Consider the following 14,546-nt stretch of genomic DNA (forward strand, 5'->3'; position numbering starts at 1 on the left):
GCCCCGCCCCGCGGCAGCTCTTCCGTTGCACCCGGACGGTTGTGCAGCCCCCTGGCTCGACCCTCGCGCCGCGCGGGACCTTCCTGGGGTTGGAGCGTGCGGCGGTTGTAACGGCCCCGCCGGCGGTGTTGGCCTTGAGGAGAGGTAGGGTGAGGGGCGGGCGTCCTAGGTGGGGCGGGTTGGGGGGCCCTGGCGGCCGGTGCCGCAGTGGCCGGGCGCGCTTCTGCTCTCTGGGAGCGGGGGGCGGCTGGGAGGGAGGGAGGTCGGTCGCAGGGTAGCGGCGTCGTCTGCCCCCGCCCCGGCGCGCTGTGTCAGGGCAGCGCCCGGTCGGGCCGGGAGTCCTGCGCCGGGGTGGTTGCGGCAGGTGGTTTTGCGGGGGCACGTTCGCAGTCGGAGCTGGCTTTTGTCACCCGCTGTCTGGCGTGGTTGCTCTGCCTGGTACGAGGGCTCCCCGCCGGGCGCCCATCTTTGCCCGACGGCAGCCGGCGCCGCGGAGGCAGGGGGGAAGCGGGTAAGGACCGGGGAGCGGCTGCTGCCCGCGCTTTCCAGCCGCGGAGGGGCCGGTGTCGGTGCTCTGGGAGGTGAGCGGAGAAACTGTTGGGCCAAGCAAGAGGTAACCGTGGGGTTGGAGGTGCGGGGGCGGGGGTTCTGCCCCCTCGTTCCGTTGTGCTTCCCCAGAGAAGAGGCGAAGCTGCCTTCCGTGCTCCTGTTTGTCAGGCAGTGCTTTTCCAGTGTCCCAGTGGGATGGTATAGACTTCTTATGCATGGGCTGTGAATGTGTTCGGAGGGGAGTCGTGAACGTCAGAGTCATGTAGTCTAACGCGGGACATCTGGTGGCTCCGATAGCCCCTAAAAATACACGGCGCTCCATTGCTGTGTGTGAAGCTACGCTTCTGACTTCGATTCTCTGAAATATGTGCCCTTCGAGTACAACAGATAGTGCGTGTTCCCTTCCTTCGTTCTTATAAACCACTAGAGTTAATTTGTGATTTATTTATTGCTATTGTTGTGTCTGTTTAAACAAATGTAATGTGCTGTACATCAGCAGAAGACCGCAACTCTTTTCTTCCTCTTCTTCCACCCCGTGCTTCCTCCCATATCTTGCATTCATCCTGCCGTAGGTCTGCTCTGATGTCTTTTCTCTGTTTTGCTAACTGGACAAAAGGCAATCGGGGTTGTAACTGGTCTGGGTGCAGAGTGGTTAAAGTAGATGTCAGTGGCAGCTGCTTCCTACCTTACATGGACACCAGGCCAACACAAGCTGCTAGAAAACCAGTGGAGTGGTTTTGGTGGGAGTAGGTTGGTTGTGTCTGCTCTGGATGAGGCCGACTGTGACTAGCCAGGTAGGGAAAGGGGAAAACGGTTGTAGAACTGCATTGCAATGGAAACTGGAACGGGATGCCATTGGTTAAGTTGGAACATGGGTGGGCATCAGCATGTGTTGTTTCTAGTGGATGTAGCCTCTGTTTTCCTATACTTTGACGTTAACAGAGTAAACACTTTTCTACTATAATGTGTAATAGTCCTAGTAGTTTTATACAACACATCTGGGGATTGCGTTTTTCTTTTGTGCTCTCATTACATGGATGACAATTACTTGTAATAATTTGTAGTGATCCTGTGATGTTTTTATAATTGGATCTGTCTTGCCCTTATTTGTTCCCAATTTATAGCTCCAGTTTTTACTCCTAACTGTATGCTCTTACGTTCAATGATAGTAAAGTTCATTTTCTCTATTAAATCAGTACTTTTGTTTTGTCTTTCTGAATAACAGTCAGGTTCTCATTTGAATTATTGATGCTCCTGACTCTGTCATCACAAGTTTCCATTAACATAGTCCTACTTTATATTGCAATATAAACATAAATTTAGACTTCAGTTTTTAAATATGATGCCTGGTCCATTAAAAAACCCTTCTGTTAACATTAGTCAATAGTGTCCATTGTTGGCTTCCCATTAGTCTATTGCATATCTTAAAATACTTGTACTAATGTATGTTTTTGTCAGTTTAATTGTTTCCAATATAGTATTGCACATTTTAATAATCTTCAGATAGGTCAGATTGGCTGCTTTTCTTTTGCCTTGAATAGTTATTCCCAAACTGTTGTTAAAGTCATCGTAAGTGGCGCTGAGACTGAAATCAACTATTTTTTTCAATTTAAAACTTAATGAAGAAAATTAGGGGTGTCTTGGTGCAAGAGTTTTGGGAGCAATTAATGTAAAAAACCAGTTTTTTCTGTCAAAACTGTCAAGATGATCTAAAGATAAAATTCAAATGTATGTGTCATTTTCTGTGGGTGTTTTATTTTTTTAATGTGGATTATCTCTTCCTTTAGCTTTTAAAGCTTTGTTTCTTGGGAAGTCTTATTAGTGGATTCCTTGTTGCTGCAGTCAGTTTCTCTTCCGACTTTTTTGTACTCAATGTAGGTATTGCATCCACTGGTACTTGTCATAATAATTTCTGAGGATACTTTAATAAAGTTTGCTTGCAGTTCCAGTTAAGTTTTGTTTGCAGTACTAGGTCTTCAAAAGTTCTGGGGTGCAGACTATTCTGTCCCTTGCCTTTGTCACACGTAGATTACATGAGTGAGTTTTCTTCTATTTTCTAGCCTTCTTCTAGGTTATTTTGTTCTGTTTTCCACTCTTACACTCTTTTTCTTAAATGTCCAAATGTTGCAGTGATGGAACTCATAGCCCTGATCTTTAGTTTGGACATTAATAATTGCAACATTTAAATCTTGTGTTTTCCCTTCTTTCTAGAGAGCGATTTCAATGGAACAGCAGATCTAATGAATGCTTGTCTTCATACTTGGGTGATGAATAAATTCCAAGAGCATACAAGCGACTCTTTCCTGGTCTGAGTAATTTAAGCATAAAGACATGTTTATGTAGGAAAGTAGCATAACAAAAGGTATGTAACTGAATCATGAAGTGTATTTGCTCCTTGGTTTCTATGTATATGGTATTAAACTATATAATATAAAATGGAAGTGACGTATTCCCTGCAAATAGGTAGTGGACATAGTAATAATAATCCAGTATTTGATCTGAAATCCCTGCCATACAAAATTGTTGCAAGAATGTCTGGTGGGAATTTTATTGCATTTCTGCAATTGCTTTGAATTTTGTTCATTGCACTTAGTGGAAAGAGATGCGTATTATTTTTTATCATTTAGATGCTGTGTCAAAGAAAATTAATGAGGGAATTATTAGACACTGTATTTTATAAAACAGTCAACAAATATCTAGAATAGAAATTAAATACTCTTTGTAATGATGTAACAAATTTAGTGTCTGTGGTGTTTCATGTAAGAAATGCTATTGTCTGTGATCCTTGGTTGTATGAGCTATCTGACCTTCCGTCAGTTGGAAACAGGCTGTAGTTTGACCAGAATATTAAGCTGACACAAGTAAAAGAAGCTGCTCAAAGAAGCACTCTCTTTCTCTACAATTACCCGAATGTACAGATCTGCATGGTGAAATGGTTGGGAAACTTACCTCATTTAAAAAGAAAAAAGCTTTTTCCTACATTAATTTCAGTAGAATCAGTGCCTTGAGACAGTTTATTATTCTGCTGTGCAAAGAGCTGCTTGAACTCAGGGGGATGAGACAGAAACAGAAGAGGCAGAGGGAGGAAAGACTGCTCCTCTCCATTGCAGTGCTAGTTCTTATGACTAAAGTTGTAATTTAACAGTCTTGATTTCATTGATTTCTCTCTAGATTCTTCAAGTTATTAATCTTAAAACATTTAAAGAGAGAATGTGGAGCAAGACCCACAGAGAACCTCTGGGAGGGCCCGAGGGCTTTAACGAGGGGGCTCCATGGGGCCCTGAGGCTGTGTATGGCACAGCTGGAACCGCTGTGCTGATCCACCCAGCTTTCTCATGGACCGTGTCATCTCCCCTGCAGCACACAGGAGATCTTGCTAGGAACTGTTAATCTGACCTGCCTACCTTCTCTCCTGGATCGTCCCATCTGTCCTGTGGGACAAGAAGTGGTCACTCGTTATCGTTAAATGTATCTGTGACTAGAAGTGTTCTTGTATCCAAGCCCCCAGTGTGTTTAGTCTCCACACAGTCAATTTGGTCTCAAACCATGACACATGGTATCAACTTTGGACATACAATGTCTCTAATGCTGGTCATTCTTTCCTTTCCTGCACCCCATGGCATTTTAAAAAAAAAAAAAAATACTATTTATTTATTTTTGTAAATAAACTCAGCCTACTCTTAGGCCGTGTGTCATGCAGTGATCTTTGTACAGCAGTGGATATTAATTACATTTAATGCCTCTGAATTTTGCTCCAACTGGTGAGATGCATTTAAGTTGGTTGCAGTCTTTCCTAGAAGGGAGCTCTAGGTTAAATTCCAGTAACAAAGTTGTCTGAGTATGAGAACATACTCCATTTCAGAAATTTTTTGATGTCAGAAAACTATGCAGCTGATGTCAGTTTTAGCCTGTTTTGGACACTTACCAGGAAGTGACTTAACTACTGGCAAATAAAAATATTGTGCATTGCCTTTGTATAAACAGGACCTTGCTTCTACTTTGGGCAAAAGTATGTGAACGCCCATGTTTTGTGTAGTGCTTTGGGATTCTAGGTGTGAAGAATGTAATATGTACTTTTGGGGGAATAAAAAACATGCCCTAAGGGTACAGTTACAGAAAATGTGAGATTTTGACTAATCTTGATGCTTGTTCTTTCAGTTATATGTGACTTTAGTAGACCTTGTTGCTTTTGCAAGATTCATTTCTGACCAGTCAGTAGCGCGGGAAGTCTGTGCGTTATTTAGTCATTTGTAGAGGAAACATATACATATGTTCTCTATATTAAAGAATTATTATCCTTCATTAGTAAAATAACAGCATTTTGTTTACTGGGGTCACATTACACTGCTTCACAAAAGCAGGGTGGCTGCATGCAAGAAACAGCACAGGAACAGTGCTATGATTCTAAATTTTCCTTTATTGCACTTTTATGTGTTCTGCATATTACTATTTAGGCATTTGTCAATGACATAATTAATACATTTTCTTTTTGGCTGCGCAGCTCACTAATCAAACCTGCATGGATGCTGCTGATCATACTATGACACTTATGTACTTCTTACAACTTAATCTTCAACTCCATCACTAACCAAAAACAATTCTAGCAAATATCCCAAAGTCTAATGTACTAAAGAAAACAGAATCAAGGTTGATTTTGTTGTTAATCAACAAATAAATTCAGCTTGATGAGAATATTGAAGTTGTGTTTCTTTTGTTCTAATACAACTTCTTCGTAATAAGCTTAGGCTTAAATTCACTGAGATTTCAGTTCTGAAAGATTATTTGTTTGTTGCAATGTTTGCTATGATCTTAATATTTCTTTTATAAAAGTAAATAAATCGATATGTCAGTGCTATCATCTGTAGATATGTTTTCATCTAGAAGACTGAAACCTATAATCTTTCGTTACTTTCATTTTTCAGTACTCATGGGTAAGAGAAAGGAAGAAAGTATTTCGAACCCTGGATCCCACAAAAGACAGAGACAAGAATACACAGATGAACACAGCGATGAGTCTAATGAAGAAGAAAATTCAGAGTCATCAGCTGATAGTAATTCCTCTTTACTGTCGGTAAGTTGTTTAAAAAGTTGGGTGGGGGGGATGTAAGAAAAAGTTGATATAAAAAAGTTCTGTGCTTTTGGTTGACGTTGAAATAAATGTCTTGCATGTAGGCTTCAGTGGAACCAATATAAAAGAAACTAGAGGTAATGTCTGGGATGAGGATTTCTGCATGAGTTCGTTCTTACCTTATGTCTTTTGGGTCATGTAGTTATTTATAACAGTTGATCATAAAATAACAGTACTCTGGTTTTATAGAATGAATACTACTGAAGTTGTCAAATAACCAAATAAAGGAAACAGGTTTTGTTTCATAGAAGTACAGTATATTTGGTTTATGGCTGTAGTAAAAGCAGAGAAAATATTTAGAAAACAAATTATTTACTAAAAGAAGCACCAAATACTTGTTTGTTTTGCATAGCCGACACTTTCAAATGACTAAAAAAATCTAGTGTTTGAAGTGCATATTTTGATGGAAATGAAACTTGAAAACAGGAATACCATTTTTTTTCTGCTTTTCTGTAATAGATGAATTCTGATTTGATGGAGGATTTTTAAAAATAATTTCTGAGATTGCAAACAGTGTCTTGTGTATTATGAGACACTGTGGTTGATTTTTGGTACGCAGAAGCATTATTCCTCACTTCATTTTTTTGAACAGCAGCTGTTCTGTGTCATTGGTTTGTTTATTTTTCCTGAGGCCTTTGTTTTATTAGAAAACATTGCTTTTCTGAAGCACTGGTGATAAAACTAAAGTTTCTTGTCAAAACAATACTTCACCAGTTGAAGAGTGGGCTGTTCCATTTCTAGTTTTGTTTCCTCCTTCCTGGTCTAATTTAATTTCCCTCCTTCTAAGCTGTGCTAAGAATTCTCACAAATGGTATTATTCAAGTAACAAAAAAGTCTTTCCATGATGGTCTTTATTACTGCTCTGACAACTGTATAGAATCAATGATCTTAATCTTTTATATTGTGTTAATTATAAGTCAGTTATGGGGAGAACTGAAGGTTACTATGGGTGAGCGATCAGCTTTGGTAACTGTTTTCCTCTTTATTACGTAACTGGTCTGTAGCAAGCAACTTTTCATAGTGTCATGAAACCCTTCTGATTTTCTTGTAGTTTGTAACTATCGATGTTTTATATCATACTGTTGTCTGAATTCTCATTATATTTAAAACAGATAAACTGTATCTCATTAAAATGCATACATAACAGCAGTCTTAATTGTTAATTCTTTAGACTGTAGGGGAAGTTGGGATAATTGAAAGTATCCAGCTGAAGAACTTCATGTGCCATTCGATGTTAGGGCCTTTTCAGTTTGGATCAAATCTCAATTTTGTTGTTGGAAACAATGGAAGTAAGTATTACTTGCATCATTTCTTTGTCAAAGAACACTTTTGTTAATAATTTGGAATATGTAATTTTTATTTGAAAAAGAATTGCTAGCCATCTTTTAGGAATGGAGGCGAATTCACTTTTGGACTTGGGAGCCACACAGGTCTATCCCAGTAGTTCAAGGCTGGTGAAAAAGTTAGGTCTTAAATTCGGAGATTTGCAAAAGATAATGTGAATATAAAACTTTTCATAGCTAAATCATACATAAATTTATATTTAAACTAAATGTACTTATTATTAAATGCACAGTAATTGTCCAAGTATATGTCATGCAGAAAATATTATAGGAGAAGGAAATCATACTTACTTGTGTAAATTCACTTCTTTTGGAAAGAGAATTTCAAAGATTAAACATAAATTTTGAAAGAGCGCTTAAAACCTTTCAGATAGTTATATGAATGATATGGGTGTTTGATTTCTTTTGCTGTATACGTGTTTTCTGTATGCTTGTAAGGAAGAGGAGAGTCTTCCCTCCTGAGATAGGACATCTTGTTGAATGCAAATTGCTGAATAGAAGTAACAGAAGTTTGGCTCAGCATGTTTGGTTTTTTTTTTTTTAGGGAGAACCTTGGGAAGTGGCAGATGTTTTTCTAGAGTTATCGCTATTTTGTATGTCTGTTCAATAAAGACAGAATTTGGACTTTAGGTGCATGAATACATAAGCAAACAAAAATCTGTAATATGAGTGAACCGGATAAAGAGTTAGAAGAACTTCAGTTTAAAAAAAGTTCAATGCTTCTATTACAGGTGGAAAAAGTTCTGTATTAACTGCTCTTATTGTTGGACTTGGTGGAAAAGCCACTGCAACTAATAGAGGTTCCTCGTTAAAAATGTTTGTACGAGATGGAGAGACGTAAGTAAAACTATTTTAGTTTTAAGGTTGAACATGCTGTTTAGTGATTGTGATTCAAGTTAACTGATCAGTTTTCTGTTCACCTTCGTTTTGTCTGTTCTCTTATTGGATCTACCAGATTTGAATAAAAAGCTTAACACTGAAGAGACCATATTTAAACAAAAAACCCCAAAACTACAAACAAAAACCACATTAGAAATTTTACCAGTAACTTACCAGTAGTATACCATTATGTCTGAACTAGCTAACATAATGATATGTCTGCATATTGCCCAGTTCTTGCATATTACTTCCACGAGGTACTTGAATATCCTACAGAAAAATTGAGTTCGTTAGAAAAAATTCATAGGAAACTAGTTATCATTGTCCTGCGAGCAGTGAGATTAATTATTTTTCTGTCTCTCTGAATGAATAAATGAATATACAATATAAAGACCTTGACATATAGGTGGATTATTTAACATGCAGGAAGTGGATTCATGTCCGCTGTAAAAGCGGGGATAACATGTTTAGGGGACTCAATAAAAAGATAGGAGAGGAGGTTTAAAAGTTTACATTTACATAAAGCTGTAACTCGGAGCCCCAGGCTTTTCCTTTCAGAGGTGCCTGGAGTAAAATTGTTGGCAGTACCTGCCTTATGTATAATAACTTAATGTTTCAGCGTTCACTTGAGAAATAGAAAATCTGAATTCAGAACTGAAACCACATCTCTTCTTTTCTAGAAGAACACCTTAAGCATTCTGCTATAGATTACTTTGGTTAGGGATGGCTGTAGAAGCTAAGCAATTGTTTTCTACAGAAGTCAATTTGGGGACAGGAGAGCAAAAAAGCAACTTGATTCTGCAACGTAAAGATGGGGCACTCACATGGGAAGGGAAGGTGGGGGAAATCTGCTCTCACAACTATTTACTTTTGGCTCATGATTTATCTGAAGCATAGAAGGTGCAAACAAGTCAGTGTATGGCAGCCTTTCTGGCCATGTGTCTCCAAGGCTTTTTTGGTTCAAACAACATACATATATGTTGTTCCATTTGGCACTATGAGTGACCTCCAGTCGTGACCTGTACAACACAGGACAATTTTTGTGGAAAATTAGAATGTTGTGGTTTGTTTTTTTTAAGATTTTTGAACTAATTTCAGTTGTCTTTTTTATTATTTGTATTTTTTAGTTCTGCAGATATTTCCATAACATTGCGAAACCAAGGTAGAGATGCATTTAAACCAGAAGTGTATGGTGCCTCTATTATTGTAAATCAGCGCATTAATCTGGATGGAAGCAGAAGTTATAGACTGAAAAGCAAATCTGGTTGGTGATAATTTGTTTTGTTCTCAGTCTTAGAAACTCTTTAAATGTTTTCATTGCTTTACATGCCTTGATGTTAGTAAAGGATGATGTTTCTCATTTCATTCATCATTCAAGGATGATGTTGTCCATTTTTTTGTGTTTACCTTAGATTAAGAATATTTTAGCATGTCAAAAGCAGTTGTGTCAGGTTCTGCATGGTGTGAGGTCATACAGTATTTGTCTTTATGAAAATCTGCTTGTGTGATGAGGCTGAGCATAGTTTTTAGTCTTTTTGAGTTTTTGTTGAATTTGCTGATTTACCTAAATTCTGTCACAGAGGGTTTATGAGGCAAGGAGGGACTTTGTGTAGAAATGTAAATATATTGGCAAGATTAAAAAACCCAACAAAATAGTGTTTCTCATTTAGGACTAAATCTGCATTACAAAAATACTAATCTCAGTTTTTACATTTACTAACAACCACTAGATTGAACAAAAGGCTAAGGCATTTTATGTGTCTTTGCTTTGGACCTATTGGTATTTTTTTCTTTCTTTTTTTTACCATTAGGGACCTTAATTTCTTCAAAAAAAGAGGAACTCATAGGAATACTGGATCACTTTAACATACAGGTAATTGTTATAGTGTTTAAAGTCTGTGCAATTTAAGACATCAGCATGTGATGTTATAATTTTTCAATTAAAAAACAATATTCCATTTCGTTAAATGAGAGAGGTTCATCTCTTCCGTGTTCTTTCAAGATCTAATGCAACGGCAAAAGAAAATTGAAATTTATACCTCATACAATGCAGAATAAGATTCTGTCCCAGACAGATAAGTATTTGGTATGATCTGTGAGCCATGAGTCATGTATCCTGTTAATGAAAATCTTAGCATATGCAGGTTTCTTTCATATCTGGAGCGCTTTTTTTCTGCTCGTTATTTCAGTTTTTGCTGTTGCAGAAATTTGAGTGTGCTTTTGCTACTGAAGTGATTAAGGAAAGATCAGGTAGTGCACATGAAGTTTAAAATATTCAACATATTCAGCCTTTCAAATAATATAAACTTCTATTAGTATCCATTGATTTTATTTTGTGGAAACTTCCGTAAGAAAATATGAGGCAATTCATTGCATTAAATGCAATACTTCAATCAATTAAATAATGAGAAATTAAACAGCATTGGACAAAATTCCTAATGCTGATCTTGTTAAATAAATGGAAAAAACAGGCACTATCTTTCTAGAAGTCAGTTATCTTCCTGGAAACAGTTCCTTAGTTGTCGTTGCAGTTCTAATTTGTACTTGATGGAGTTGGATTTTTTAAATTTTTTGTTTGTTTGTTGTTGTGAGGTTTTTTTGTTTTGTTTAAAAAAAAAAAAGAGGTGAGGGGAGAAGAAATCTTAATTTCTGGATCTGCTTCTCTCAGTTTATGACTGAGTTGCGGGTAGTGGAGCAAGGAGATGGTTCGCTCACTTTTATGGATATGCAGTTACATGAGAACTTTTAAACTTAAAATAAAAAGAAAGTAATTTATTGTTACAGGTAGATAATCCTGTGTCTATTTTAACCCAAGAGATGAGTAAGCACTTTTTACAGTCTAAAAATGAAGGTGACAAGTACAAGGTAAGAAAAATTATTTAACATTTTGATTAAACATTAAAATACTGATTTTAAATTTTTAGAGGTGGCATTTGGAGGAAAAAAAAAAATCAGAATTCTTAATTGTAATGACCTGTTGTGGGTTAACTCAGGTAAGCAGCTAAGCACCCCACAGCCACTTGCTTACTTCCCTTCCCTGCTACCCCCTGCTTGGGATGGGGAAAGGGGAAAGGAAGAGTAAAAGCAAAAAAAAATTGTGTGTTGAGATAAAAATTGTTTAAAAAATGACGGAAAAGCTGGAAGAAGAGAGAAAGCAAGCAAAACAAAACAAGGGATACAAAGGCAATCGCTCGCCGTCTCCCATAGGTAGACCGATGCCCAGCCAGTTCCCGAGCAAAAGATGACTAACCCCCCCCCCAAACTCTCTCCTCTCCCTTTTTATTGCTGAGCATGGCTGTGCTGGTTTTTACTGGGATAGAGTTAATTTTCTTCACAGTAGCTAGTAAGGGGCTGTGTTTTGGATTTGTGCTGGAAACAGTGTTGATAACACAGGGATGTTTTCGGTGTTGCTGAGCAGTGCTTACACACAGTCAAGGCCTTTTCTGCTCCTCACCCCACCCCACCAGTGAGTAGGCTGGGGGTGCACAAGAAGCTGGGAGGGGACACAGCGGGGACAGCTGACCCCAACTGACCAAAGGGCTATTCTATACCATATGACGTCATGCTCAGCATATAAAGCTGGGGGAAGAAGAAGGAAAGGGGGAACTTTCGGAGTGATGGTGTTTGTCTTCCCAAGTCACTGTTAAACGTGATGGAGCCCTGCTTTCCTGGAGATGGCTGAACACCTGCCTGCCGATGGGAAGGAGTGAATGAATTCCTTGTTTTGCTTTGCTTACGTGAGCGGCTTTTGCTTTCTCTATTAGACTGTCTTTATCTCAACCCACGAGTTTTCTTCCTTTTCCGATTCTCTCACCCATCCCACCATGGGGGGGAGTGAGTGAGCGGCTGTGTGGGGCTTAGTTGCCGGCTGGGGTTAAACCACAACAATGACGACGTTTTTTGAGGTGGAATATCTCATTGGTTAGTTGGGGTCATCTACCTGGTTGTATCCTCTCCCAACCTCTTGCACACTCCGCCAGTCTATTCACGGGGAGGGCAGAGTGAGAAACAGTGGAGGCCTTAATGCTATACCAACACTGTTCAGCGACAACTAAAACATTAGTGTGTTTTCAGCGTTGTTTTGGTCGCACATCTAAACACAGCACCATAATAGTTGCTATGAAGAAACTTAGTTCCATTCCAGCCAGACCCAGTACACTGTCTGATTGTAGCAGTCATCCACTTGCAAAAACAAATTTTTTGAAGTTTCTTTTCTCTAAAGACATTGATAAATTTAAAAAAAATTTAGGACACTACTAAGTTAGTTCATTATTCAGAAATACCCCACCAGTTATTTTACTTTGGGTATCATTCAGCATGCATAGAGGTTGGGATGAGTGGTCTTTATAAGGTAATTATTTAAAGTTCACTTAGATAAGCTGCTGAATCTGACATCTGCAACTTTTTATTCCTTTTTAGTTTTTTATGAAGGCAACTCAGCTGGAACAGATGAAAGAAGATTATTCATCTATTATGAAAACGAAAGAAAATACTTGTATTCAGATAGAACAAGGAGTAGACGTATGTAAAAGTAATTATTAGTACAGATCTGAGCACTGAAATAACTATAGGAGTGAAGCTGCATAGTTTTGATTTGATTGGGTCTCGGTGACATTAAATTTAAAAAAAAAAATCTTTCCAAGATTTCGTATTATATCACAGCTTTTTGCACTTACGATTGAACCTCTCTTTTTTTTTTTTTTAAGCGTCTTCAAGAACTTAAGGACCTTTATTGTGAAAAAAAGGAACGTTACAAAAGCTTTGGGTTTGTGAATGAGATGCGAAATCATCTTGAGGATTTGAAACATAAAATGGCATGGGCAGTGGTAAATGTCTTGTTAAAATATTTTTCCTCATATGAAACGTACTTCAAATTATTCCCAATCTGCTGCAGACATTCTGATATATGCTAATACATGCCGCTATTTAGGTGGGTGAGATGGAAAAAGAAATACAGCCAATCAAAGAAGGCATCAGAGCTGAAGAAGGAGATACAGAGAAGCTTGTTCAGAAGCTAGAAGAATGCCAGGTACGTATACGGTTTAAACCATAGGACGAGAGGAGATGGCCTCAAGTTGCGCCAAGGGAGGTTTAGACTGGACATTAGGAGAAATTTCTTCACTGAAAGGGTTGTCAGGCCTTGGAACAGGCTGCCCAGGGAAGTGGTTGAGTCACCATCCCTGGAAGTATTTAAAAGGCGTGTAGATGAGGCGCTTAGGGACATGGTGTAGTGGGCATGGTGGTGTTGGGTTGACGGTTGGACTTGATGATCTTAGAGGTCTTTTCCAACCTTAATGATTCTATGATTCTATATGTCACTCTAGTTTTGGCTCTTTGACTCAAGAATAAAAATATTTAAACTATGATTGTCCTTTAGCTTGTAAGCTATTGAAACTGGCCATCTTAGCTTTTCACAAGCAGCTAAGAACATTCCCATTTATACACCTTTTTAGCCTTCTAAAACTTAATAGTAACATTTGCATGCCATATTTCATTGGATGATAATATCAGGACATTTTGTTTTCTGTTGTTTAGTGGGGGGGGAGGTGTCGTTTTCATGCTGATACTTTTGTTTCAGGTAAGGGTTATATTATTTTGACTGGGAATTTGAGAGGACTAGCATTGCATATACCAGTGAACAGTAATTTAAACTGTTTTATTGTTGAGAGTACTTACTTGGTGCCTATTTCTGTAACGTTGGAGCATCTTTCAGAGATCTGTCAAGTAGGTTTCCTTGGGTATCATTGCCTGTAGAAAAGATGAGTGTTTGATTTCAGGAGACATCTGGATATTTAACAGCCTCTTTGCATGGTACTTAAAACTTCTGTAGGTAGCCAGAAAGAATAATTTTGCCGAACATTCAGATTCACATATGAAATACATCTTTTGCAGAGATAGGCATCGTTTTTCTGAATTTTTCAGTCTATTAAAACTCCTTCACCAAATTTTCTGAATTGGCACTCATTTTTCATTGATTTTTATTTTTTTAATGTTTAAAAAAAAGAAGTATGTGTTTGTTTTACATTTGAGATGTTTTTACTTTGTGGCTGAACATGTCTGTGTAGTGTTGAAGGAATGTTGTCCAGATACTGGTTTCACTTCTTTTCATATCATGATACTTGGCCTTATTGCAGTAAGAGTCCTGTGTTTGAGTAAACCATGAGTTAGAAAAGAAGGTTGCGGTTTACTTCCCAGATTTGGTAATTGGTTGATTTCCTGAGTATTTTCCTTTATTAATTTTCATCTTAGCATATCCATAGTGGCAATGACTTGGTTTATTTTTTTTAACAAAAAAAAAGGCAAATGAGACATGTTAGATGGATTCTTTTGAAAGAGATTTCTTCTGTAGCATTAAGAGGTTTTGAAGAAAATTTCGCTTCATTACTCCTTGTGTATTATTCTCTTTTTGCACCAAAGGTAAAAGTGAATGAAGCAGAAGAAAAATACAAAGCAATACAAGACAAGTTGATAACAATAAATGAAGAAGCACAAGCCCTGCATCCTCAGTGTATCTCTTTGAAGGCTGATGTGCAGGCAAGAAGAAAAGCAGTCAATGAAGCTGAGGTAGGCAAAAAGAACTTTCAAAATTCATACCAATTTAAAGCTTTGATCTTATCCATGTACTACCCATATGTACTTCTCCATCC

The 14,546-nt window shown here is 38.1% G+C and overlaps 1 protein-coding gene across 3 annotated transcripts in view; it reads left to right on the plus strand.

The window, feature by feature from the left end:
• SMC6 (structural maintenance of chromosomes 6) overlaps positions 1–14,546 on the plus strand; it is a 35,637-nt gene continuing 21,091 nt past the window's right edge. Inside the window, exons 1-12 of one of the 3 annotated variants that reach the window (XM_075145002.1) lie at positions 1–144; positions 2,761–2,911; positions 5,472–5,620; positions 6,849–6,966; positions 7,752–7,857; positions 9,027–9,163; positions 9,711–9,772; positions 10,684–10,764; positions 12,319–12,420; positions 12,606–12,725; positions 12,830–12,928; positions 14,317–14,463. In XM_075145002.1, the coding sequence (XP_075001103.1) occupies positions 5,477–5,620; positions 6,849–6,966; positions 7,752–7,857; positions 9,027–9,163; positions 9,711–9,772; positions 10,684–10,764; positions 12,319–12,420; positions 12,606–12,725; positions 12,830–12,928; positions 14,317–14,463 (1,116 nt within the window). In that variant the 5' untranslated portion in view covers positions 1–144; positions 2,761–2,911; positions 5,472–5,476. Of the gene's footprint in view, positions 145–313; positions 614–2,760; positions 2,912–5,471; positions 5,621–6,848; positions 6,967–7,751; positions 7,858–9,026; positions 9,164–9,710; positions 9,773–10,683; positions 10,765–12,318; positions 12,421–12,605; positions 12,726–12,829; positions 12,929–14,316; positions 14,464–14,546 lie in introns of those variants that run through there. The other 2 variants (XM_075145003.1, XM_075145004.1) reach the window with 2 other exon arrangements.

Source organism: Calonectris borealis, chromosome 3 (assembly GCF_964195595.1).
Source record: "Calonectris borealis chromosome 3, bCalBor7.hap1.2, whole genome shotgun sequence".
Taxonomy (NCBI): domain Eukaryota; kingdom Metazoa; phylum Chordata; class Aves; order Procellariiformes; family Procellariidae; genus Calonectris; species Calonectris borealis.